At 43.2% G+C, this 27,805-nt stretch overlaps 1 protein-coding gene across 8 annotated transcripts; it reads right to left on the minus strand.

Moving 5' to 3' along the window:
* Positions 1-294: 294 nt before the first annotated feature.
* Positions 295-27,479, minus strand: LOC119203346 (neural cell adhesion molecule L1-like protein). 8 transcript variants are annotated; one of them, XM_062564092.1, is made up of 30 exons: positions 27,223-27,479; positions 25,307-25,476; positions 24,637-24,745; positions 24,355-24,533; positions 24,095-24,217; positions 22,604-22,774; positions 22,388-22,426; positions 22,122-22,233; positions 21,838-22,019; positions 21,579-21,713; positions 21,157-21,297; positions 19,668-19,779; positions 19,007-19,170; positions 18,582-18,747; positions 17,982-18,106; positions 17,695-17,799; positions 16,437-16,634; positions 16,086-16,156; positions 15,764-15,986; positions 14,758-14,873; positions 14,065-14,269; positions 13,518-13,640; positions 11,658-11,843; positions 7,058-7,096; positions 6,105-6,218; positions 5,667-5,828; positions 5,144-5,329; positions 4,023-4,095; positions 3,772-3,841; positions 690-812 (listed from the first exon to the last, which is right to left on the minus strand). In XM_062564092.1, exons 2-29 carry the CDS (start codon positions 25,386-25,388, stop codon positions 3,772-3,774), a joined length of 3,711 nt encoding a protein of 1,236 aa, XP_062420076.1. In that variant the 5' UTR covers positions 25,389-25,476; positions 27,223-27,479; the 3' UTR covers positions 690-812. The 8 variants fall into 8 exon arrangements, with proteins under 8 accessions (XP_062420070.1, XP_062420074.1, XP_062420071.1 ...); XM_062564094.1 differs by having other exon boundaries at positions 5,198-5,329; positions 27,223-27,477; XM_062564086.1 differs by lacking the exon at positions 3,772-3,841 and having other exon boundaries at positions 295-812; positions 27,223-27,475.
* Positions 27,480-27,805: the final 326 nt, after the last annotated feature.

Below are 27,805 nucleotides of genomic sequence, written 5' to 3' on the forward strand. Positions count from 1 at the left end.
GAATTTATTTGGGTTGAATATTGTAGCCTCCGCATATTGGTGTGCCAAGGTTGAATTTTTTGCGGTTGAATATTGTAGCCTCCATTTCGAATATTTCAACATTTTTTTTTTTTAGGTTGAATTTTTTTGCGGTGTTTTAATGTTGAAAAACATTCAGGTACATAATTTCAATGCATAAATATTCAGTGCTAGAAATTCAATCAACTTTTTATTTCAACCCCCGATGGCACAGATTTACTTCCATAGCTGTAGGTGCAAGATGGTGATCAAAATACACAGCCGAAGATTGTGGCCTAAAAGGTACAAAACAAACTTTATTATTATGAAAAGAAATCTTGAGAAACTCAAATGATACAGGTCATTCTCTTACAATATGTACAAAGACAATGTTACAGTGTTTTCCCAACAGGATTTGTGTGCTGCATGTACTCTTTTCTCTCACGGGTCCTGTAAAAAAACGTATGCCCATTGAGTCATTTTCATCCCCCTCATAGATGGCTATTTGTGCTGTATTTAACCCCAGGGAAGCTACATTTTAAAAAGTATCTTGAAAACATTTGAAGTCGGCCTCTTAAACCGGCGCCTGGCTTCATGCGGTGACTGGTCCGGGTTAGGGTTGGGGTTAACCCTGATCCGGCTCGCTAACAGAGCCTCTGTGCGTGAATCCAGAATATTCTCCGATAAATGAACCATCCTCGTTGAATTCTCGTCCCACGTTGGCGTAGTCAACCAAGCTGACGCTCTCCCCCAGTGCTTCATCTCCAGTCAGGGAACCCAAGCTACCGCACTTTAGCGGATTCTCTTCGCTGTCACTGAAACCAACAACAACAACAACAACAGGGTCAGCTGTGCAGTGCATGGGTTCCAACGCAACACCCATGGCAGTGTGAGGCCGACACACTAGCACACAGTAGCACACAGTAGCACACAGTAGCACAAGTAACCACACCGGCACACGCAGCCTGTACAGTACACATGGTTTACCATGTGCTTGGCTGCACTAACACACAAACATGTTCCAAGTCACCAAGCAAATGCTTCTTGTACATCTCTGCGGGAAGGAGGCAGGGGAGGAGGCAGCGGCTGCACAGCAGAAAAGGCAGCACAAAGAGGGCTTGCTACAATCACTTCACTAATTGCTAATTGCCAGGGCTTCAAGACCAAAGGCAATTTCAAATCTCTTTAGAAGCAGCAATGGAAATTGCCAGAGTGCAGGGAGAAAGAAGAAGAGTGGGAGGTGTGTGTGTGTGTGTGCGTGCGTGCGTGTGCGCGTGTGTGTTTCGTGGGGGAGGTGGGGCGCTGAGATTGAGAAAAGGGAAAAGGGGCTAGGGGTGGGGCGTATGCAATCCCAGACAAACAGCCTGTCATTCCTGGTATTCTCAGAGGCCCACACGCAGGCCACGGAGATTAGATGCCAATTTAAGGCCGGGCAACCGGCCAACTCGCAGGTGTCTCACCACGAGACGCAGGGTCACCTCAAAACATTGAGGATATTTTTCCTCCCTGTGCGCTTTTTTCAATTCCCAAACCGTCCAATGTTTGGTAAGGGCTCTCTCTCTCTCTCTCTCAGTTTGGTATTCATAGCATAGAATGTCTGCGTTCACAGGCGGCGCCGTGGAGGCTGGTGTATGATTATATGATTTCATTTGGGCACACTGTAGTATACACCTTTGTCAAATACAACCTCGACATTTTGAGCAGCAGTTGAGAGCAGAGACATGGTTAGAAGCCGAGATTACGTACCGGGTCTCCTTCATAGGGACTTTTAATAACCAATCTTATCTACGCTATTCCGTGATGCCGTTTACCATGCGAGCCTTATCGGGTCTGTATTTCGACTCTTATCAAGCCCTCTTTCTCCGTCGACTCCGGAGCGCCGAAGATAAGTGGCTGCATTGGAATGCCGCGCCCGCCGCAGCCCGCCCACAGTGACTTTGGATGAAGTGATGAAACGAGGCTGAGAGCTGTCGAGCCCCGATCCCGTTCAGCCTGAGTCTCAGCTGTTGCTGAGAAAAGGCTTTCCTTGAGCCTCGCATACAGGTGAGGGGACGGGGCCGCATCACCTGGCAGAACGTAATCAAATTTGTCTTGCCATTGACCCATGCTGACTTAGTTTCAGGGTAGCAGAGAATCATCAGGTGCAAGGAGGATCTTTATTTTCCGTTGCACCTGCAGCTGTGTTTATTTTAGGTGTGATGTAAAACTTCTCCACGTCTGCTCCTTTCTCCCCAACAGCACATGCAAATGGAGGTGAGCGATACGATGAGAAAAAAAGAGTTGCAAATGAAAAAAAAAACAGAAAGAATTGCTGTGCAAAAAACAGCGTCACACTGCTGGATCACAGCCTGTTCCAGCTATGCCAGTCTGCTCTCGCAGTGGACACAGGGGGCAAGACTGCCGAGGGCCGTCTCCAAAGAGAAATTGCCTGAAGCATAATTACCACTTGTCAGCCCTCTGAGCACGTAGCATACCAGTGGGTGGCCTATTGCCGTTAAAGATTCAACGGGCCAAGAGAGCGCTGACTCCAGCTCATAAGGGGGGGGGACAACAACAACACAGGGAGGCTAAGGGCACTCTGGGGGGACAGTCGTTTGGAAGGCCTCATGAAACCAACCAGCCAAACATTTGCATCTTCTGCCTCGTGAGACATAGAGCTTAGGTCAACAACACAATATTTACTTCACTTTTGGCAATGGAGTTTTGTACCACAATAAGACAGAATTATCACATAATAATGGACCAACTTCACTGAGAGTGGATGTGTGATCATTTCGATTCACGCCTGCACTACTTGGTACTTCCTCACGTTTTCGAATCCGTGTTAAACCTTGTAGAAAACTATACTTAAAAACATATTTGAAAGCCATCTTGGCATCTGGACTGCAATCATTTGAACAATGGTATTGATCATATATCATATAATCAACTATTATATAAAAGTCATTTGAAGGCATTGGAAAGTAAAAAAAATGAGTTATGAACAGGGGTGTGTCAACAATGCATTGCGTCTTCAACAGAATTCTAGTCTTGGCGAGAACAATAAAAATGCAATTGGCAGCATTCACGCAGTTATGAGTAATCATGTTCTAAATAATATGATGACGGGCATAATCAAAGCAGACAGAAGAGGCTATTTTAGGGGATTCCTGTTTGGGTGTGCACAAACAGACGTCATTGTCACACAGTTGCTGCAGTGCTGTCAGACAACATGGGATTCAGTCAATTTTCCTAAACTGTCACCGGCCTAACAATGCAAACAATGTAGAATTCAACAGCTTTACAAAGTACAACAGCTGACTGCTTTGGGCTCAAAGGCTCTGTTTTTCCACTCATTTACCATGCTGAGTTTATCCCTTTTTCAATAAGTGCAAGACATTTTCCATATTAGTCCGGATTGACTAAACTTCTAGAATCAATCTGCATGTTTCTAATGATAAATGGGACAGATATTCCAAAGCATACAGGTGGAGATCACAAGGTGAATCAGGGGTTTAAAAGCTAAACGATATCCGTCAAAATGCCTGGTAAGCACGGGCACTTTGCCTAATGTCTGTAGTAAGTAGTAAGCTCAATGTATTGACTTGCTATAATGTATGTATATATATATATATATATATAAAAACACAAACAAACACACACTTACGTACAAATATACATCTACGTATATTTACACCTACCGGACTCACACATAAAAGCACATCATTCTATCTAAAGGGGGGCAAAGCTCAAGAGTTTTTTTACCCGCTACCCCTAACTACACCATGTGATTACCTAGCCAATCAAATGATGACAGCAATGCCTTCTTGGCTGATCCTGGGAAAGATCACGAATGTGTGGTTTGCTTTTGGGATGGGAGAGAAAGCATTACTTAGACACATGATGAATTAGTTTCTCAGGTTTTTGAGGTATGGTTGTTAAATTAATTGCTGCAGCACAATGTATTTGAAGGAAATGAAACATGAAATTTCCTCAGCACACTTTGGCACTGCAGCTCTCCCCTGCAGAGCACGAGCACAGCTCACCTGTATTCACAGAAGGTGTCATCATTCATTGGTTGTGACTCCACAACAGAGTGTAGGTTCTCCCTCTCTTTCACTGCGGAGAAAGGGGCGAGACAGACATTTCAGCACCAATGTCAAAAAACAGCACTTTCATCCATAGAAGTGATCACTTAATGCTTTTACTGTGGGGACATACAGTATGTAATCGTGTAATGTAATTGTTTGCATTGCTTCAAATAAATAACATTTTCCAAAGGGAAATAACCCAAACAGCAGCATCCGCCTTTTGTTGGTTTTAATCAACCACAGTGATCGTCAGTCCAAGAATAAATGCTACAAACTTTTTCATCAGTTGAGTGTAAATGGGAAAAGCTTTTATAAACTAAGTAGGACTATATAAACATTATTTCACACTGAAAGGCTCTCTTCTGTTCATCGGCCTCAAAGTGCTACAAATCTGCTCTTTGTGTAAATAGGCTTTAAAAAATACTTTCTTTCAAGAGAGACAAAAGAGGGGTTTCGTGAAAAGAGCTGGAAGGGCAAAGAGGGGGGATCCAAAGGAGCTGATGAAATATTCAGTGATTCATGTCAAAATGGACTGCAGGCAAAGAGGCGGAGTGGTGGGGAGAAGGTGGCGAAGTGGGTTGAGAGGAAAGAGTGAGAGAGGAGACACTTTGCAGGTTCTGTAGATACCATAGTGACATTGAATTTGGCTCTGATACATGACAGCACCGAGGTGCAGGGGAAAAGCCCAGAAAGTTCTGCACAGGTGAAGGGTTGGGAGGTGTGAAACAAAGCCAGCTGGCTCCCACTCGTCTGGCTTGACGTGGTGTATAATCACACGTAACGGGCAGAGCTAACGGGGCCGCGAGAAATATTTAACAATGCAGGAGGCTTCTCGTGGACAGCGCAGCGGGATTTTGATGACATTTGACGTGGCAGGTGTAGCATGAGTAGTCGATGACACCTTTCCAAACAAGTTAGGGAGGAAGGTGGTGTGTGGGGGGGGGGCAGAGGGGGGAGGTTATAGTTTAGGCACATCATCGTTCTTTCGGTCAAAAGGTCCCCCTTTAAATTTGGGGATTTTTTAAAGATTCAATCATTTTGGTTCAATTCCTGAAGCTGGTCAAAGGGTAACTGACCTTTTTCCATGGGGAACATGTCTTGTCTCTGGGTCGACGAAGGCGGCGGCGTACCTGCATACTTGCCACCTTGGTTTCGCCGCACAAAGCAGGCCATGAGTACGACAAGGGTGAGGAGCGCCACAGCACACATGGTCCCAATGAACCAGCCCTGGGTCAAAAAGTTGCTCCGTTGGACTCCCGTGGCTGTGGACAAAAAAAAAGGAAAGAGACGCGGAACTCAAAAATCTACTATTTACTCGTGGTCTTTTTGAGCATAGCGATCCCCTCCAGCGCTCCACACTCTTTTATCTTTGACTGAAAATGATGGATTCTAGTTTGAGAGGATGTTCTCACGTTGTATTTGACACACATTCCCTTCAGCTATAACACTCCATCTCTTATGACATATTGTTAGATAAGAAAGAACAAATGCACATGCAAAAGATGCAAGAAAATGAAATGAGCTCACACATTGATCACAGTCGATATCATTCGTTAAAGCTCAAATCACTACTCTCTATTCATCGTTTTCTCCTCTCACCTTTGACTCGGGTCTGGATAACATCTTCAAAAATGCTAGCGTTATCGACCAGGCGTTTGGCCATGAGGCGCACGGTGTACACCGTCCCAGGTCTGAGCCCATCAATAACGTGGAAACCTCGAGAAGCATTTACAGCCTCTGATACCAGCCAGTTACCATCACCTGCACAGCCAGGACCAAGAAGTGCACAAGCAGCAAGTCTGTATTAGCAATCATGCTATAGAAAATCAAGACAGGAAAACCTTGGTAATAAATAGTTCTTTTTCGTTATGAAACGTATTTGTTGTTTTAAAAATGAAATCTATTCTAACATATTTTTAGGCATCATCATTGAAAACGTGGAAGTAGCCATGCAGACGCAAGGCTTATTACATATGTTTACATGACATCTTCTCGGCTGCAAACACACATGATGCCACTTACAAATATATAGCTTACGGTTATTCATATAAGCCACATAAAGCTCAGAGTCCTGCTGCTCTGTCTCGGCAATCCAGCTGATTTTGGCAAAGGTGTCACTCACATACGAGCTTATGTTGAACAGCACCGGCACTGGTAAAGAGAGAAGAAATAGGAGGTGGAAAATAAGAAGGAAAGGGACACAGAGACAAGCACGGAGAAAGAGAGAAATAAGGCAGGAAAAGAGGATTAGCAGAAGTGAATAGGTTTCCCTGCTGCACGAGAACACTGCAGGTAGGAGAAACCCTTCAAGAAGACAGTTCAAAAGGCTATACTGGGCCCAGGTAATTGAGTCAAGCTTGATTTTGACTCATAAAGGGTAGATATAGAGATGGTGGGTGGGAGTGACATCTAGTCTTCCCTCACGCTTAAGCAAAACTGGCATTTCCCTGAAGCCTCCCCACCCTGCGCAAATATCAGAATAGATTGAAACGCCGTGTCTCGGATCCATGTGTTAGTTGAAAGTTGAAGGTACATGAAGATGTTCCTTTTGCTCAACATGTGCAAGTGTGAGCTATATACCTAAAGAAGGATGAGTAGAATTGTCTGGGATAGAGATGGGAACGGAGAGAGAGCAATTGTAGCCTGAAATGAGAGAGAAGCCTCAGATGTTAGATTTTCTGTCAGGTTTAATACTCTATATTGCGCAACAAGCAGGCTCTACAGACTACACAAAGTAGTGGAAGTATTCAGGAAAACTGGATTAATGGAACAGTGCAAGTTCAGTGTGACTGATAGTAAACACACCGTTACTGCAGTTGGGTTTGGGTGCACATAAAAAATCGGAATTGCAAATTTAAACTACAATTGTCACATTGGGACTTGGATTCTGAACTGCTAAAAAACTATAAAAAGAACAACACCTACAACCATGTCTATCTCCACTACTTCTATGCTAGCAAGCCGCAGCAGCTGCAGGCATGGATACATACTGCTCTGAACAGGGGCCACAGCTGGAGTCGGGGACAAATCTTCAGAGGAATGAAAAGAAAATGAAATACAGCAGAAGATTATGGACATATATGGAAAGCCAGCTTTAAGGTTTATAGACCAGGCACACAAGCACACACACACACATACACACACACGCAGAGATGCATGTACATCCACCCACACAAATATTTTGGCGTTGCATCCTCACAAACATACCCACACAGGTGGATGCCTGCATGAGTGATCTGTGTTTTAGATTTGGTAGCTTGTAGCTGCACCACCAGAAAGCACCGTGGAGGGGAAAAGCCACACTCTTCTTTCCAATGGCTTACTGCTATTGCTTAAAAATTCCATTGCAGAAATTTCACCATGTTTCTTATAGTTTCCAAATGTGTAATTTAAATGATCACTTTTTAAACCTGTGTCAACTGATACCATTAAATTACCGATGTGTTTTTGGTACACTGTTTTTTGAAGCTCTTGAGTCCAGATAGTTTAACTAAAGAGCTGAAACTCACTATTCAACTTCCAAAGTTCTGAGTTGAACTAAACATTCAGATGATAATTCTCTGTAGTTCCATTACTATGAGCTCATATTCAGTTGTTATCATAAAATATTTGGTTGTAGTGGTTTTAACCCTTTTAGATCAGATCTCCAGTCAGGATTAGGTGTTATCCAGCGGTGCAAAATGCAACACATTGAAAGTTATTTTATTTTCTGCGTTCAATACAGTTCAAACTTGAGTGGTTTATAGTTTAACGTGACAACAAGAAAACTCTTTTTGGATCTGAATAACCCGAACTCATTCAGAGAATACTGAGGTACTCCAGACGTATAAACTGTGTTGGTCATCACACACTGCTGTAGACTATTCCTCTCCCATCGCTGGTTCTGAAGGGACTTCAGTGAAGAGGAATCAGCCTTGGATCAACATGTCTCTCAACCTTTTCAAACATTAAGTTCTTACTATCAGCAGATGTATCTGCGATGACAACATGGGTTTTCAAATTTCTACGCCGTGAAGCAAATAATATAATCACTGAAGGAGCTGGCTATTTCTATCTGACTTAAGAGGTACATTCTTCTCTGTGCTTTTGTCCTGTTCGCAGTCCGCTATAGCTCTGCTCCCGTGTTATCTCATGGGACCTGATGGAGAAAAATAGATTTCTTTTCCCTCTGTCTGCCATGCTTTTTTGCCATGGCTATTAGCTGTTCTCTCCCAGTCTTCCCTGCTCCCTCTTTTCACCGATGCCTCACCCTTTCCTTTACTAGGATTTGTGTCTGTCATTCACCTCAGCCCCGCTTTTCATGACAAGCCTTTCAAAACAAATGAACACGAACACACAAGCCAGTGTTCATGCCATGGGGATAAGCATTAAAAGCTCACTTGGTCACAAAGATGAAATATAAAAGCAGCACTAACTCGAATGCATTAATTTCTTTCACTGTTACTCCATTACTCTCCATCAAAAGTTGAAATTCATGGTGCCCCTGCTCCGTGCTATTGACATCTATACATCTGCACAGGACCATTTTATCTCCCCACCGAGCTTCTACTCAGCCGTATTCACAAACAATGCATCTAATGGCTCTCAGGCTGGACATCCGCCTACAGCATGCCTCGGGGGCAATATCAAAGTCAGAGAGGAATTAATATCTTCATTACAGTAAAGCAGAGATTTTCTCATATTTCTTTGGTCTCAATAAGTAATGGAACTTTAAACATCTTTTTCTAGAAGCCTTCATCACTTTTCATGCTGCAATAAGAAGGGTGTCGTAATCACACGCTAGATGTAGCTGGTATTCAAGATTGTTGAGGGGAGAATTAAGTGTGAACAAAGAGCTTAATTAAAATAGGCAAACACTGCATATCTCTGTTTCATGGAAGATATTAAATGCACACACTAAAGCCATGTATTCAAAAAACTGAATTTTTGGCTTTGGCACCCCCTAGTAGAAAAGCACAAACACTGAAATAAACACATGTTATATATTTACTGGATATGAACCTGATCTGAAACAGATGTAATATGTCAAAGGATGGAAATAAAGTCTTTTGTTATTATATATACACTCATCCATCGTCAAACCGCTTATGCTGCACACAGGGTCGCGGGGGGGGGGGGGGGGGGGGGGCTGGAATCAATCCCAGCCAACTTTGGGCGAGAGACGGGGTGCACCCTGGATCGGTCGCCAGCCAATCGCACTCCCATCCACACACCTCAGGGCAGCGTTCCCAATCAACCATAATCCCCAGAGCATGTCTTTGGACTGTGGCAGGAGGCCGGAGTACCACGCAGGGAGAACATGCAGACTCCCCACAGAAAGGCCGCTGGGGGGAGGTTATAACACAGATTTAGCATGTACTGTTTCAAAACCCTATAGCTAACAAGAACTTTTTAACTTTACCCAAAACTAATCAGAGATGCCAAAGCAGAGGTTGTATTTTCTGAATTTATCAGCTCATTAATTCACTCAGTGAGAGCGGGCCTGTGGCGGAAATGGATGACACCCTGAACAACAACCTGATGAAGACTCAAGGTCATTAGAGGACCGTGTGACAGAACATCCCCATGATTTATCAACTCCATTCGACTGCATGAGAGATCACGTAGAGCCACTGACAGGAAATACAGAGGAGCTGAACTGGAGGTCCATGTTTAATTTATAACAAGCCCAGAACCACTTACAATAAAGCTGTGTACATTATCAGAGAAAAGACTGGACGTTGCACCATGTTGTTTTGTATGATGAATCAGTTGTTAAAACGAATCCCAACCTCAGCCATTCACTTTCCACGGACTGCAAATAGTAAAAAATAGGCAAAACATTCAAAGCAGGGGTTGCAGTGAAACATGAAAATCCCTGCATTCACTCCTTCTAAAAGCCTTCTAAAAAACTTTTGTCCAATTTTGCCGAAAAGCTCTTCAAGGAGGGATTTGATCTCCAAAATGGTCTTTCAAAAATGAATTACTCAACTCAAAGATTTACTTTTTCTTGAATACATATCCAAAAAAAAGTAATTAGTGTGCAGATTTAAGAACCACTGCAGGTCTTGATGAATAGTCAGTTTGTGGATGAAATATTCGTTATAACTTGATCATAATTCATCAATGAGTTTTCTTAAGAAAGAGACAGATTCCTTTGTGCTTTCATTAAACTGCAGGTGTAGAAAACATTGACCAAGAAGGTTTTCAATAATTACAGGCGTACCCTCCCTCTTACACGCTTTTGACAAAATGACCTTTACATCCACAGCTTTCTGAAATGAATCAATGTTGTGGAGACATTCAAATAAAATCACCAAAGATCACCAAATGACAAATTTAACAACTTACAACCACACTGACGTCATTGTTTTTCTGGCAACGTTTTAAATGCATTTTGTGCATGTTTACATCATGACAGCTATTCACGTTGGAGTAATCTTTTTTTCCCATCTTCACAGCTATACAGATGGCCCGTGATTATAGATTTTTAGAAGAGCCAAATTAACAAAGTGCCTTAATCCCACTCCCATCCTGCCTTTCTGCAACCAAAAACCTTCTATGGCTACAAACAAGGCTCCTCGTGACTAACACTATACTCTCTCTAGGAGTCTTGAGTTACCCAGAACGGAGCCTTTTGTCTTTGAATATGAACTAACCTTCATATTGCAGCAATCATCAGTGGCCAAAATAGCATCTTCTCATCTAGTCAAGTGTATGCGTAAGCCAACATCTCAGACAATGTGATGAATACTGCCAGGGTACAAGCACTCCAATACTAGCAAGATGCCAAAAATGGTGATTCATTATTTCATCTCAAGGAGGCCGTTGTGACTTTTCCAATGTCTTTTTAAAAGGGTATTTAGGAGATTAAAATTTGAAGTATTCACGATTCCACTGCTAAACTTCAAAACAAAGCAGAGCCCTCCAGTTTTAGATGTTAAAAAACATTCATAGAAAGCTCTAAATGGTTTAGGACCAGCTTCTACTGCAGACTCCCTGTTTTATGTGACTTCACTTGAATCCTCAGCTGTGAGTTTGTTAGATGTTCTCAAGCACAGTCACATATATCCTGGAGAGGGAGCTTTTAATATGCAAACTATTGGAAGGTATTCAAAAAGGAGTTAGGGAAGCAATCACACGGAACCTTAGTGCCTGATGCTGGGCTCTTGCCATTGCTACATTGTCATCTTACTTTGTAAGTAAGTCTTCATTTGTGAGAAGGCCACAAATTAAATGTCCTATTATCATTTTGAGAAAAAAAAAGAAGGAAAGAATGTGTAACAAATGGAAAGACTAAAACTGTATGATAAATGACCCTTTTACCTCTTTTACACGTGTGGGCATAGCTCCCAAAGCACAGGTCCTGCAATGAGCTTGATAAAGAGTTTTTCCAATGGACCTTTCATTTGTCCTTCATTTGCACAAGTTTGTTTCACCCCCTTTACGTAAAACAAAGGCCCAGATAACCCAGATGGCATCATTAGCACAATTACTCTAAATTACAACTGCTCCCACTTCGTATGAATTATTACACTGTACAGTCAACTGCCATATAGTTTCCTGTATATAAAAAACAACAAGTTAGGTGTTGCGTCTTTGTCCACTCACCTGCTGCAGTAACTGGAGTTCTGCTCTCCTGCGCCAGCGGAGGCCCGCAGCCGGCTCGAGTGCAGGCTCGGAGATGGAAGCGGTAGAGGCTGCCCTCCTCTAGACCCCAAAGCTGCCACTGGGTGGTGTCAGCCCCGGTGATGTTTGTCTCCTGGGAAACAACCACCTCCAGTGTGGTCTCATTAACTATAGAGGAGGGAGAAAGATGTCAGGTCAGTTCCTCAGGCATGAGTGAGCCTACGGCGGAGACGAGCAGTAGGAGTCCTCACCGTTGGCGCACGTTGTATGTTAATGGTGCACAACTGTAATGAGGGTCAATGGTTGAGGGAGGGGGGAGATGAAGAGATGTCATGCTAGCTCAGGCGGAAAGTGAGTATAGCTGATACATGTCTTGACAGGTGAGCTCGGGAGGAATACATTACGAGGAAACGGGAAGGGGAGATGAAAGGCGGAGATAGAGAGCTCAAGAGAGGGTGTGTGGGGGGGGTTAACAAGTGGCAATCAGGGAGAAGAGGAAGGTGGAGGAAAATGCAGGAGGAAGAAAAACCTTAGTATACATAATGAAGGAAAAGCTCAAAGGACTTTGTGTAAAGGGAATGGAAAAATCACAGGAACAGGGGGAAAAAACAAAAAGGCTGTTGGGAGTGTAACAATGAGACTAAAGGAAATAAAATAAACATACGCGGTAGAAGGAAAACAGAGGAGCAGCAATCACACGCAGCGTAGTGTGTCACCACACTTGCATCATAGATCAGGATGCAGTAGGTGTGCAGACGGTAGAAAGCACGTATCCTGAGACGCCCCCCCCCCCACATTGATGCCATCACTGTGCCAACGCAGGTGAGAACCACATATGTGCCCAGCATGTGATGCTGCGTCAGAATATGTCCCGTATTTTTGAGAAAATCTACAATGCTGAATATCTATGTAGTTATTCATAAGTGGTTGCATGACTCAACTGGATGTGTCTGTTGGATAGTATAACAAATAGCACAAAGTCGACGTGAAAACAAACTCGCCTGAATTACATGGTGAAATCAATTCAAGCAAGAATTCTATACCTACAGACTGCAGTGTGTGGAAATATCAGTGTAAAGTCCGACATCTGATACGGAGGGGGGGGGAAGAAAGCAGAAAGGAAAAGGTGGAGCAAGTGTATTGAAGTGCTGGCCAGACTCCGTGGGTTGCTGGTGGAGGCGGCAAAGGGCGCTCTCCGCTTTCACGTTTTACACAAAAGATTTCATAAATGTCAGCCAAAGAGTGTGTAGGCTTTGAAAACAGAGCGAGCAATGAAAGCCCCTCACTCGCTTGTTCACCCTAAATGTTCTCAAGTATAAAGAGGGTTTTCCATTGCGAGATGAATTTCTTCCTAGGGATGAATGCCAAATAAATGAGAATAAGAGGCACAAGCAGCACTGACTTAAATGATCCTTTTGGAAGAGAAAATGCGGTCCAGGAGGGCACCAGATAAGAAACGCAGAGGACAGAATCTGAATTGCGCGGTTGGAGTGTTGCAGACCATTGTGAGGCTTTCAGTGTTAAACAGTGCAACCTAGTGTCTGGCGTGGTAACACAAAAGAGGAGAGCAAAAGGGTAGATTATTGTGTCTTTCAGGTTTATCAAAAGAACACGAGGACGCGACGATAAGCTGCCACATCCCAGATCCACCAGCCCCACCCCTTCCTCCCTCTCTACAGCCTGATCTATTCTCACATGCTCTCACACTTCACCCACGCTGCCGAAAAAGCGCTGCGCTACGGCAAGGAGACATGCATTAATGTAGAACCTCACACAGGGCCAGAGGTCTGCGCCGTGTAAGTCAGTGACTAATTAGTCGAACACCGTCGTGCGTGTACGTACCGAGGTGGTGCTGCAGCAGATAACCAGTGAGGATGCCGTTAGTCTCCAGCGGCGGGGCCCACACCAGCAAAATGGAGTCTTTCTGGGCGTTGGAGGCAGTCAGAATGGGCACTAGCTCAGGAGCTAGGAAATTGGGAGTAATGTTAATGTTTCTACTGTATGCACATGTTTTTCTTATTCATGTGGGGGTGATAAAACATTGCATTGAAGCGCCAGTTTTTTGTCCAAATAACGTAAGCTTTATATCAAGCTGAATATTCATTCTTTTCACAGATGAAAAACAAACTGAATAAATACTTTATTTCAATGTATACATCTTTTATATTGTTTTCCTACAAGTACCGAGTTAGATTTGTTAAATGACCTCTACTCCCTCTTTGAAATCAAAATTCAAAGATGTGTTTTTCGTGTTTATTCATTCCATCTCTTCCATTTAAATTCCTTTTTTTCCTTCTTCTCGTTTCCTGAGTCAATTTCAATGTCCACCATATTACAGCTCTATCTTTCTTCTGTCTTAGTCTACATGTGTGTTATCTGCAAAGCTTACCTCCCTCTGGAGTGTTGAAGGTGACTGGATCACTTTTGGGCCCATTCCCCTTCTTGTTGAAAACATTGACAGTGAGTATGTACTCTGAGAACGGCTCAAGGCCCGGCACCACGGCTAGAGTCCTCTTCCCGGGAAAAGAGAGCATTTTGCGGTCATCTAAAATCTTGTTGGGCTCCAACCAACTTCGTTTCCTCAACCAGTGAACCTGGGAGAGGGAATTGATGGGAAATGGGGATGAAGAACACGTTTGAACAGATTGCACACAGAGGATGGAAGAAAGAGAAAGAGACAGACAGACAGAGAAGGTTGAGGAGCGGCAATTCATTCCTGGCGTTCCTTTTAATGAGGCAGATAGGAGACGCAAGACATCGCATTTGAACTGTGAAGCCGAGACATGAATCTTTTCACTTTAAACAAAAGTAGCTCCTCAGCTTTCAATCACGTTGTCACTGTCTACTCCTCTCAAAACTGAGATGCCTCTGAGTGTACGTGCAGGAATCTCATTGTTGAGGTTGTGTAACGCTGAAGACAGATCAGTGAAAAGAGGTGAAGTCTGCAAGTATCTATTAAATCAGCTCTAGAATAATGATCCCCTCAAGAAAATGTTCTCTGCTGTTTAGAGCCTTGATGTCACTCAACGACTTCCACAAAGTCTGGAAAGATCCGGTTTTCTAAGACCATATTAAAACTTACATTGTAGCCTCCTAGATGACCTCTCACTGTGGCAGGTGGAGCCGGGGTCCAGCTAACTCGCAGGACAGTGGTGTTGATCACCTCCACTGCTATGTCCCGTGGTGCTGCAGTCGGGACTAAACCACACGGAGAGGAAGGTCAGGAATACAGACAAATTGCAAACAACAGGTTGCCTTTGCCGGAACTTTTTAACACTTTCACAAAAACATCCACAGAGGAAGGAAATAAAATGAAAAGAATACTTGTAAGGGAAGAATCCTGTAAGACAAAAACAGCGTAATTTGATAGTCTGAGCTGTTATGTTTTAGGAGGAATTGGTCATGATCACTGCGGGTTGAGCAGTAGATGAAAACAGTGGTAGATCCGCATATATGGGCACGCATACAAACTCAGCTGAACACCAAACTAGGAAGTCTTTTTTTTCTAATTTTCAGTAGTGACAAATGCAACACCAATTATGGAATGACAAGTTTTTTTTTTCTGCTCTACATGCTACTGAAGTAGAGAAGGACAGGACACACTGGAAAGGGAAACGGTCACTGGGCTTCAAAAGGTCTACACCAAGAAGCGTGTGACGTGATGTGTCAAATCTCCCATGGCTTCTGAGACAGAAGGGGAAATTTGACTTACCATCTGCTCTACAATAGGTTGTCTGCCACCTGCTGGGTTTTAGTAAACGATGTTTCTTTCCATTTCAGAGGGGAGGAAGCGTCACGACAGCACAACCACACAGGGTTGAAAAACATGAGGAAAAGGGGGAAAAGGGAAAAAACTTAACCTGACACATTTTTCCGCAGACAATGCCAAAAGATGGCTAAAGACGGGGTAAGATACAATAACACAGTAAGTTAGTTAAGTAAGAAAGACAACAGGAGCATGTGCGAGTTCAGCCTGAAGAGTTTTAATGAAACAGCACAGCTGAAGCAAATAAACATCTATTGGGAATCAAGTATATTTACGACGTGAATGCATGCAGTGTAGAGCGAGTATTAAGTCTGTAACTCACCGTCTTCTCCAGAGTAACCTGTAACGACTTTAGGATCCGGTCCCCAGCCTTGGCTGTTCCTGCTCTGAATTTTGATCTCGAAGGGGATAAAAGTGGACGTGTTCCGCACGACAAAGTGGGGCCTTTTGACCAGATGCTCCGTCCAGACATCTTCCACGCCCAGTTTCCTGTAGCTCACTTTGTACTCAAGGCCCGGGCCGTTATGTTCAATAGGCAACAGTGGCTACAACAGGAAAAAGTACTGATGACTTCAAAATCTGGCTTCCATACTGTATTAGTTTGCAGAGTGCAATCGTACAGATTGATGTGTTCTATCTCTTACCTCCCAGCTAATGTCCAGTTGGTGAGGGAGGTGGCCTAGAATTTTGATGTTTTCAGGATTTTTTTCAGGAGCTTTGAAAAGAAGTATTTTTGAAAAATGGAAATATGTAATAAGAATAATGTATACAGGTGGATCAGCTACAACTAGGCACTAACCATGTGCATGTGCTGGAGCTAATACATCTCAGACCGAAAAATAGCTGCACTGCTAAAAAAACACTGTGTTCAAAGGCCTATTTCTTCACACAGAAACGCTCTGCGTGTTTGAAAAGATTTGTTAAAACTTTTCATGCTTTCACAGTCAACAAATCTCCACAGCAGAACAACGTTAATTAAAGAGAGTGAGCCTCACCAGCAGGAGGTGTTTTATATCGTTCAGTGGGCTCACTGGGGGGTCCGGGTCCAACAACGTTTACAGCATACACTCTGAACTGGTAGTTAAGGTGTCCTTGTAGTGCAACCTCGGTTGTTGCCTGGTTACCGGCAACTTTCTTTAGCTCCTTCCACCTGCCGGGCTCCCATTGGCTTTCCTCATACTCAACAATAAATTCTGTGCTCATGGAGGAGACAAGACAAGGAGACATTCAGTTATCACTGCTGAGAAAGCATGCATTATACCATTATGTGTTTCACTTACTTGATCTAAGTATTGAGGTTAAGGTGTGTTGGTTTTTATTGTATTACTAGGTTGGCTTAATTGCTTCAAGCCTTTCTGTTAAGCTAGGCTCCTTGTTCTAGGCAACATGTTCAGCAACAAATAGCAGACCTGCTGTGGCTTTAAATCAGCAGATGGCAGAGACCAAAAACAGAGCTAAAAGTTGAGTTAAGTGAATATTGGACAGGTTGCCAGAAACAGGATAAAAATAGATAATACCGTTACTGCCCAACTTCCGAATCTGTAAATGAGCAGCCGTTTGCTAATACATTCGCTATGCCAAGTTCTACTTCAAGTTACTCCATGTTAATGTTACAATGTGTAAATTCGTTAGGACACACTACACCAAATTATGAGGATTCATCAGTGTCTGCATTCTAATATAACTACTGTCTCACTCAATCTAATTTCAGGTGCCGCCACAGTTTTGAAAAATGTAATTGCAAATTAATTATATTAAACAAATGTTATAAAACACATACAACCGGTGCTGAGCAAATCTGATCCACATGTATTCCTTAAGAAAGACCTGGCCTTAAAACTGAGATCTGTTGCACCAAGATATTTCCTTAAACAAATCACATTAATGCCTATTTCATCATAACAAAAGATCTTCCTTGGGCACGTCTATTCTAATTTGTGACTGTAGATCACATCCAAGCTAAAAGAAACTACAAGGACACATTTATCATTTGTTCTTAATTCGTATGATCCTAACTTGCAAAAATGAAATGAGTCGCTTTTTGAAGCATACATGAGACACCAGCTTCCAGATCCTGCGGACTTTGCTCCTATTTACAGCCACCACTTGTTAAGGAACTCTAGTTAGTCTGTTAACTCTCACAGGAGGACATTTCAGTGATTTTTGATGTACAATATCTCCTTGAAAATGTGGTATCTCGGTTTATTTGTCACCTCTTCAGACCTCAGACCTCTTTCTGCATTAACTTCCTACCTGTTACAGTACTGTTGTGGTCACTCCCAGGTACCCAAGACAGGCAAATGTTTCTCTGACTCTTCAGTTCCAAAATCTCTAAGTTTTTTGGAGCATCAGGAACGTCTACAACACAGTATGTACAAAACGAAGTGCTGAGTACAAACTGTCAATTTAACACACAAAACATCTGGGGGGCGTAAACATAATAATGACATCCAAAACATTATCCAATCTCCTGATTCGTAAACTTTTTTAATGACTAATGAAATACACTCTCTGCTATATTATGTAGTAATCCATCTTACCCAGTACAGTGAGTAGTGCAGTGGCATTGTCCTCGTCTAGGCTGGTCCTCGCAATGCATGTGTAGCTTCCCTGATCGCTCAGGTTCACACCCATGATCTGTAGCATGCCATTGTCCATAAAGTATCTGTTCGTGTAAGAACAATCGTTAGTACGCAGCTGCGATATTAATCAAATTAGTCAAGTTCTCAGTGGGCAAAGACAGTGCAAAGCTGCACAATTCTCTTGTTAATGTCCTTCTTCTTAATCAGTATCTGGATCAAATGTGTGCAATGACCTGAACATGATGACCTGAATAAACTTTTTGACAGCTGTTACTAAAACTGTGGCTTTTCTTTTTGATAGCGAACCATAATCAGGCACGAAATATATAACATCCTTGGCAGAGGCAATCCGTAAATTCATTAAGCAGACCAAAGACTATCAAAATCCCCTGTTGTTGACCCTCTACTGAGCAGGATAAGGCACAACACTTTAGGGATTTTTCCGGCTTTTTTTTCCTTCACAAGAATTAGCATAAAGATAAAGACAGAACAAAGCCATCTAAAGCAAAATTACACCTGGAAACTAATTGAAACACTATCAAACCACCAGCAGCCTACCTGGAATTTTCCTCAGAGGAAAGTGGGATCTTCTCACCATCCTTCCTCCAAACCACTTCAAAGGCACCAAGCAGGCTTTTATCCACCTCTGCCCGGCACATCAACTGGGCTGTGGTCCCGCTAATGATCCGCATATCCTGAGGCGCATATACAATTTTTGTGGAGTCTAAAGATAAAAAAAAGCAAGGGGCAAAAGAACCGTTTAAAGATAAGATAACAATATTCGTCTCGTTAGGCTGCGGATAGAAAAATAATAACTTGCATACTTTCAATCTATTTGAGTCTAACCGTTTATGTTATGTAACTTTACAACAAGGCTGAAAAAAAAGTAGTATAGTTGCAGATAGAAACGTTTCAAAACAAAGCCAATGTATCCTTTGGACGGACTGGTACTTTAAGAAAGCACAAATCATGTTGTGAGATACCTTTCACATCCAGCACAGCGGTGACGGATGAATTTCCCTCCGTGTTAGAGGCAAAACACAAATATTTCCCGCTGTCGTATTTTTTGGCACTGAAGATTTTTAAAGATCCTCCGACAGCCAAAAATCGTTCCCCCTTGGCGATCTCTAGAGTCTCGTCTTTGGCCCTTGGAGAGAAAGTTTGGGCCAATTAGCCGTGTTAATCAAGCCTATTTCAGTTTCACAATTTTCATTCGAGGTTTACTTGAAGTGACTTCAATCAATTTTTCATTAGAAAAATGTAGAACATCATCTCAAAGAAGTATGCTTGTTTGAAAAATGTCATGACTGCCAGAGATCCTGTTTCCCTTTAGTAGAACTGTAGCAAAGCTACAGTGATGGTTCATAGACTTAGTTAGCCCTTAACAGGCGAGAGTTTTATAATTAAACAGACACAGGTGTCAAAATCTGGAGCAGTGTGGATGAAGAACATGACTCACTGCTGTGATTCATTCCTGTATTTGCTCACATCTGTGAACTGCACAGAACTTACTGATACAGAAATGTGAGCTGAAAGAAGAACACTGAAAAAAGTTCATTTGTCACATGTTGCAATGAGGTGAAACTCCCTACTGACAGCTATCCCCTAAAACCTATACACCTGATGATCCTGATAACCACTTACCAGGAGATGTTGGGTGGTGGAGAGCCGAAAACACTGCAGTTCATGACTATGTCCTCTCCTTGCACCACAGCATACTCTTGAAGGTCTCTTGTCAGTATTCGCGGAGCCATATCTAAGAGGGAGGGGAGATTTCAAATGTCAGGCTATTGCCAGTGAGAATTTTTATCCCATAAGAAATGGGGACGGAAGAGCAGATGACTTACAAAACCCATATCATTCAGATGCAGGCAACACACCTCTTGTAGCACTTCAAGAGATTTAAAATGTCTTATTGAAGCTGAAGTGATACAACCTGATTCATGATCCCATCGACATTTTAAATGTCAAGTGGCCTTGGCTATGCCAAACATGGCTGTAGAGCTAAAGTGTTCAAACTGACGATTAATTGTCAACCATTTTTTTAGACTTTCTTTTTGTTGTAGTCAGGGGAAGGAGAGTTTACGGTTTGGGGTGCTGCGGATCCCGTTGTGGTTTCATGCAGATGACATGGTCCTGATCACATTTTGGGCCTGTGACCTCTAGCTCTAATTGCAGCCGAGTGTGAAGCTTGTCAGGATGACGAAAAGAAGCTCTCGATCTGCCGGTCAATCTTCGTTCCTACCCTCGCCTATGGTCATTAAGGATGGGTCATAACCGAAAGAACTGTAGGTGGCGGGTACATGCGGTCCAAATGGGCTTCCACCGAAGCGTAGCTGGCGTCTCCCTGAGAGATATTCTCTGTGTGGAAAGGAGCCAGCTGAGGCGGTTTGGACGTCTGGTAATGTTCTCCCCAGGGCGCCTCCCTAAAGAGGTTTTCCAGGCACGGACAGTTGGGAAGAGGCTCTGGGAAAGACCCAGGACTAGGGGGAGAGATTACATCTCCAAACGCCTTGGGATCCCCCACACATAGCTGGTAGTACCCGGCTTGAACAAGTTGCCCCCGCAACCCGACCCCGGAGAAGCCGTTGAAGATGAGAGATGACAGAGGTCGTTTTTGCAACAATCCATCAGTTCAATCATCTAAAATTCTTCTAATATTTGCCAGCATTCATTCATAGTTCATTATTAAGGTATTAAATGTACTTGGATTGAACAAGACATTTAAATATGTCAGCTTGCACTAGACAATTGTGATGGCCCTTTTCTTTTTACCACTTTTTCACACTTAAAAGAAAAATGAAATGCTAAATAAATTGTCTGTAATGAGAGCAGGCCAGATAGGTTGAACACTTTTTTTTTTAACACCGCTGGGTTCACAACAAAAAATGCAAGAAACTGCTGTTGGGTATAATAGATGTGTAAAGCACCATGTTAACCATGTATGCCTGCTCTCTAAGCTGCAGGGCTCTTTACCTATTTTAGATAACAGCGCTCTTAATGCACCTCTAAATCTGATGGAACCGTGAAACGCTATTAAGCTAACAACACCACATTTGCCGCCTGATAAAGTAGCCATTATGTTTATGTGGGCGCTGGCTGTGCAAGGTTTAAGTCCTGCTGTAATACTCACTCATGACCATGATGTTTATGTTGGCCAGGATACTGCCATGAGTGTTGGAGGCTTCACACTGGTAGACAGCACTGTCCTGTGCTCCGGCGTTAAGAAGCACCAACGTGTCATCAAAAACTTGCTTGTTGCTCTCGGGGTCATCTGAAAGCAACACACACACACATAACAACGTGATCAGAGTTCTAACGCACGCACATTTTCTTACATGTAGTTATAATCAGTACAGAAATAACTATAACTGGTACCAGTGTATTCAGGTTATATTGTGAAACTGTTCATAACATTCCCTTTCAAGGAATCAAGTCCACCCAATGAGATTTGAAGGCTTGTGGTCAGCTTTCTGTTGTTGGGGGGGGGGGGGGGGGGGGGGGTGTAACTACACGCTGCTCCTTAAAACCACAGCTTGAATTATTCCCCCTCACCTATAAATAAATCCCCGTTCCTCCTCCATGTAATGTCTGGCGGTGGTTTTCCGCTGACCGAGCACTTGATGTGAACATCAGTCCCAATCACAGTCAGCTGGCTTTGAGGAGGCTCCGTCTCCCACTTTGGCGGATCTGATGATTGGATGTTAAGAAGATTGGCTTTAGACCAAAAAAACATAAACACACAAAACAAGTGCCATTCCTCTGTCAACAGCTGGTCGCTTTGAAGCAAAAACGAATAGGTGTTAGTTCCTACCTTCCACTATTACATCAAGGTAGTGGACAACCTCTCCAGCCGAGTTTTGGGCTTTACACATGTATTTCCCACCATCCGACTCATCTATGGACGATATGAACAACAGCTTTCCAAAGTTGTTCAGTTGTGTCCGAAGAGGCAGCTTGTCTCCCATTTTCATCCATTTCACTGTTGGCGTGGGACTACGACAAGAAACAACATGATATGAAACGCAATAGCAGGTAAACGACAACCTATTACTCATATATACAGTTACTCCGCTGATACAGCATGTATATACATACTATCCCTGTGGTATGCACTCAAGCTGCAGATCCTCTCCCTTCAACAGCACCTTCTCTGTCTGAACACCAGAGGGCAGCAACAGGCTGGGGATTCTCGCTGGGGGGGTTTGAGCTGTGATGAAGGCAGTCTTCTTCAGTCAGTTTTAATCAACACAATAGATTATAATTAATCTATTATATATCTAATCTATATCCACCTATGCTGCCTGTTCACATAAGATGCATTTTGATTATTATGTGAAGGAATTGATGTGTCAATCACTTACTGGCATTGCCGGCATCAGCGGACTCGTTGCCAGGTTTCACTGTAAGGAAGAAAAAAAATAATGTGGGAATGATACTGGTATTGGTGGATTTTCCTGGACAAGCTGTGCTTCTTTGTCGTGAGAGGGACGATCATCTCAATAACATTTTCTTTTCACCTCTCTGGGATATTTACTAGAAATCGGGAGTAACAAGTGGTTACGGTTTTGTAAACCTACAGCTCTTGACCACGACAGCCATGTCTGATTTCTGGACGATGGTGCGTATTTTGGAGAAGTGAGCGAAGCAACAGTAGTCCCGACGAGTGTCGTTCTGTATGGCATTGGAGAAGTACAGGTTGCCATCAGTGCCCATGGAAACCCTCTCATCCTGCTCAATGTGCTCGAGAGCTGAAAAAGAGAATATTCATATCAATAACATGTCATCAATGTAGACATGTTGGCTGGTAAGAAATCACAACTTCTTAAATGTCTCCAATAGGTTCACCAGAGGGTCAGCAGCAAAAGTTTAAAAAAATACTTGACCAATTACCTAAGTAGACTCAGGTCTTATGATAACAGATTGGAGTACAGTGTTCCCTAGATGTTAATGGAAATGCCCTGAAAGGTTTCCTTGTATAGAGCCAGTGAACTCCAGAGTGCACTGTGACAGCATGTTTGGTTTCACATGGAGCCATTATTTAAGCAACGGGTCAGCGGCGCTGTGTGTCACTCCTTGGTCATCCCATACACAGTCCTTAACGGTTTCCTTCATCGCCGTAAGTCATTGGTTGTTTAGTCGATGTTCAAGGCATAAATGTTTGGTTCTGATTCGTATCACATGGCACTAAGTCGAGGTGACTGATATTTTTCCTGCTAATGCTTGTGTACTGCGGGCAGAGAAAGCAAAGTTAAGCTGCTACCAAAGACCCACAGAATCACTGTTTTTAGACATCAAATTATCTTGTATCATGCGCTTTTTTTTACTCTTGTGACGATCCTTGGAAAAATAAAGCTAAAGACAAAGATATCAAATTTCATTTAATACAGGAATGCTTTTCAAGTTGTTTTCATTCACTCTGCTCCTCGGCATCATCCACCCAAAGACCTAAAAGGCTGTTTTTCTCTCTGACATGAGTCAGATTTGTTGGATGTAGCTGAGGCACTCTCGGGGGGGTTGGACAGAAAACTCAGCCCCCTTTTGACAAAGCACTACAACCACAACCGAGGTGACTTTGTACACAGTAAATTACTTTTTCTTTGGCAGGGGCGGCATGAAACTTGTGGGCCTCAAGTGTGTACCTTTCCGTGACTGTGTTTTTTATTGTGACTTTCAACTTCCCTGACGGCCAGTAGAAGGGGCGGGACAGCCACAAGCCTCCTCCAGAGCACAACGTGTCACCGGCTCCTTCTTTTCATCTGGGAAATACTTCAGGCGGTCCTTGAAGCTATCCATAATAACCCCACACGAAAACACTGCGCGGCACGCTTCGTCCCCATGACACAAGCGCGATGCCTTAACGTTGCTTTTCCCCCCCCTATACTCCTCCCCCCAGCAACGTCACCAAAGTAAAGCACAACTGAGAGGGACAAAACGGCCTGACTAGCCTTTAGATTTTCAATAGAACTTATATTTCGAGAGCACAGACTGTTTCGGGGGGGGGGGTGGTGAGTCAATCAGCCAACTAGCTAATCCAACATTTACATTACGAGCATGAGTAGATGGCTTACCAGACGACATCCAGTAAATCTGACGTGGGGCCATGCCTTGTGGAGGGTTACACTCAAGGATAATTGGCTCTCCCTCTTTAACAACAATGGGGAAATTGAACTCCTTCGGAAACTTCGGCATACCTAATAAAACAACGTCATACGAAGGGAAAATCACGTCAAGAAAACGTTAAAAGGACATTCACTCATATGGTGACCTTGAAAAGCAACAAGCAGCATTTCCATTGAATACATTCTTTTCTTATCTAAAGGTGACTTACTGGGAACTATTAGTTCAATCTCTGGCGTCATGGCGGTTCCCAGCTTGTTGGAAGCGTGGCATCGGTATTTACCCTGAAACCCGGTAAGATGCTTGTTGTGAAGCACAAAGGTGCCATCTGGGTGGTCTGTCGTGACGTAGGGGGGGACAAAGTCTTCACCATCTTTCGTCCATCTGTATCTGTTGGGGCACAATGTTCAGCAGGTTTCCATCAGGCGATGAAATATTCAGAATGTTTTGCATTTTCCCAGAGTTCATCTTGCATTCAAAATGTTTTACTTACTCTGGTGGTGGGTTGCCCCTGGCCTCACACCTGATAGTAATTGTATTGTCAAAAGGAAGGGCCACAATGGGACCAGATGTGTGAGTTATTATGGTTGGAGGCTGCTCCACTGTAATATGAAGAGCCATAAAAGTGTTAGATATTAACATTAGTGACAAGGTTTCTGTGATAAGATCAAACGGCAAATTAAAAGAAATACAACTGTCCTATATTTTCCCTGCATTTTGCTATTATTTTCCCATAGCCCTACAAGCAGTTGAGAAGTGCTAAAATCAAATAAGGTGCCTGAACTAAAATAGCTCAGCACTTGAGTGCAATGCCTTCATAGCCCTAAACAAAACACCTCTGCTGCAACACTTGTGACTTTAACAATTCAGTACAAAACAATTGAGTTGGTATTTGTTAAGAAGGCTGTTAACCTAATACTCAAGCAGAGTGGGTGGATAAAACAATGGACCGCACTACAGACAAATGTCAAAATACAGAGCCGGATGAACTGAAACATTAATAAAATAAATTAAGATACCAGTTCAACTCATAAATATTTATGAGTTGAAAAAAAAGATTTTGCTTTGCATTTCAATCAAACCTTGCAAATTGACTTCATATTCACTCGAGATTAAGTTTGATTAAGTAAGCATGACCGGAATTGTTATCGTGACATTCCTACCTTCTAGAGGGATGATGAGGCCTGTGGCTGTGGAGGTCAAGGCCAAAAGCAGAACAAGCTGCAGGCTCCCCACCAACCCCATCTCCGTCCTTAATGGAGACGGTGGGGATCAGAGAAAGTGTTGATGGAGATCAATTGGCTGCACTTGAGATTTGTAAGGCACGGAGGACCTAAAAGAATAAAGATGACTATTAAAACATAGTTGAAGGCAACTCATTAAAACTGTTTCTAAATGTGGTGCAAACAATCACACATGAAGAAAACTGGCCACTTGATAATGTTGTTATCAACCAAATACAACCATGAGGAAAATGCTTGACTTTAATTTCACACCATAACAATTTGTCAAAACCATGCATTTTGCAGGCTTTCTCTTGGATAATCCCCAATTAAAAACATTAATGATTCTTTGTGTTCTGTTTTGATGGTTTCTTGCCCCATGCCTCAGGCTAAAAACAATGTTTTGCATGAATTTTTGTAAGTAAATGTCATTTGCTTTAGGGGACTATATTGTAACCTGCATGTAAAATGTCTGAGGCCACTTGATAAAAACAGTTGTCCCTCATTGTAGTGCAGTCAGTTACCCTTTGAACTGTGCAGGCTGGCTGGTGGCATTGCATGGCATGCTCGCAGTACACCCCGACTGGCAGAAAGCTGTTGTCTTTTTACAATTGCTAGATCCAAGACTTTAAATTGGCCTAAGCCTCTCAGTATTTCACGGCTGACTTCTCACAGTGCTGAAACTGTGGTGGCAGCACTGGCAATGCCAAATGGGTTCAGCCTCTAACTAATCCTGCTATCAGGAGAACGAAAGCCCGGGAGCTCCGGCAGTCATACAGTCCGCTGCATGACAATGACTGAGGGCTACTCAGGGTCCTTCTAAGGACACAAAGCTGCCTGCCTCCTTTCTTAGTGAGAAGGGTTAATGGAGGTTAATGGAGTAGATGCAGGGTTAAGCTCCTCGAATTTAGAATCAATTAAACAAATTGAGAGATTGTAGCAGGGTGTTATTTGCAATAAGGACTTTTTTTGCGATTATCTTCTACCGGATTGAATGGTTAACAAAGCCGGTGAGATGTCTGTTTCATTCTCATGTTGTAATAAAGCTGTAAGCCTCTCTCATCTCACTGGTGCTATTGTATAATACAATTCACACAGAGGCACACACACACATGCCCAAATGTGCACTGCCACACATGCACATTAGACACCACCTGCACTACTGTTATAGAAGCATGAGTAAGAAAAAGATTAGAAACCACATCAGTCAGAGTATGTGGAGTCCTTGTTAGGTGTGAGGCCCACAGTCCACCAGTGACTTGAGCGTGACCTTTTATTTGGATTTGTGTTGATCCTGGCAACAACCAAACAGCCAACTTTTATTCATGCACAGCAAATCCACCGCCCGGTGCACGCCCACAGAACCGTGTAAGTGAGGCAGATGAATGCGCTTTATAGGCACGTGGGCATCCGCAAACCTGCCACTTTGATGTCAACTCAACAAACCTGACGGAGTCCACTTCGAAGGCAAAATCTGTAGAGCGTGAAATGGGGTGGAGTTCCTATGTAAACAGACCGTAAAGCATTTGTTTTGGGAGCGCGAGGGATCTATCACCTGAACACATGGCAGATCATAGCCACAAATCCGCAGGGATTGCATTTCCTAAGCCAACAGTTGGCCAGGGCGCTAAGAGTGTGACTACTACATGACTAGGCCTAATCCTTGCCAACACACACTGTAGACTACCACCCCTTCCCTCTCTCTAAACTACAGCTAAGTCGAAACATCCTCAGACCTCAACCAGTACCCCTACAGACTGTGTCGCTGCAGAAATGACACTTTATTCTATTCAAACAGATATACAGTAAATACACAGAGTGACTAATGGCAGCATACTATAGTAACCAATACTTACTGGCTTTTGAGTCATTCTACATTTCAAATCCACCTCAGGCAGAGGCCAAAGTCTGCGGCACAACAAGTCCATAAAAAAAGTTCAGGACAGGACCATCAAGGGATCATTCCGACAACTCTCTCTGAACTAACATCTCTGACATGCCCTTCCTCCTGAACCTCACGTTGTTCCTCTTGTGGTGCACAGACACGCCTCCCTGCCCGCCCCTCCACTCATGCGGCTAAAGGAGCGACCGGAGACTCACTCCAATGACATATGTCACACGAAAAGCCTCTCACTTTGCAAAGAGACCCTCTAAGCCTGTGACAGTGAATGGGGCAAAGCCGGCACTGCGGGGCTACTCAGTGAGCTTTAAAGAAGGGTCGGTGGGGAAGTCCATGCATGTCTCTCCCCCTCTTTCTCTTCCTCTCCTTCTCTCTCTCTCGCTCTCTCTCTCTCTCTCTCTTTGGATCCCTCCATCCAGCCTTGCACAAACTATGTATGCCCATTTACACCCAGCTCTGTTCCAATGATTTTAATGCAGTGTGTCTCCATTGTAAAGAGAAGGGAGTCATCTTCTCTCAGAGGACCAGAGCTTTTGTGT

Source organism: Pungitius pungitius, chromosome 1 (assembly GCF_949316345.1).
Source record: "Pungitius pungitius chromosome 1, fPunPun2.1, whole genome shotgun sequence".
NCBI classification, from domain to species: Eukaryota; Metazoa; Chordata; class Actinopteri; order Perciformes; family Gasterosteidae; genus Pungitius; species Pungitius pungitius.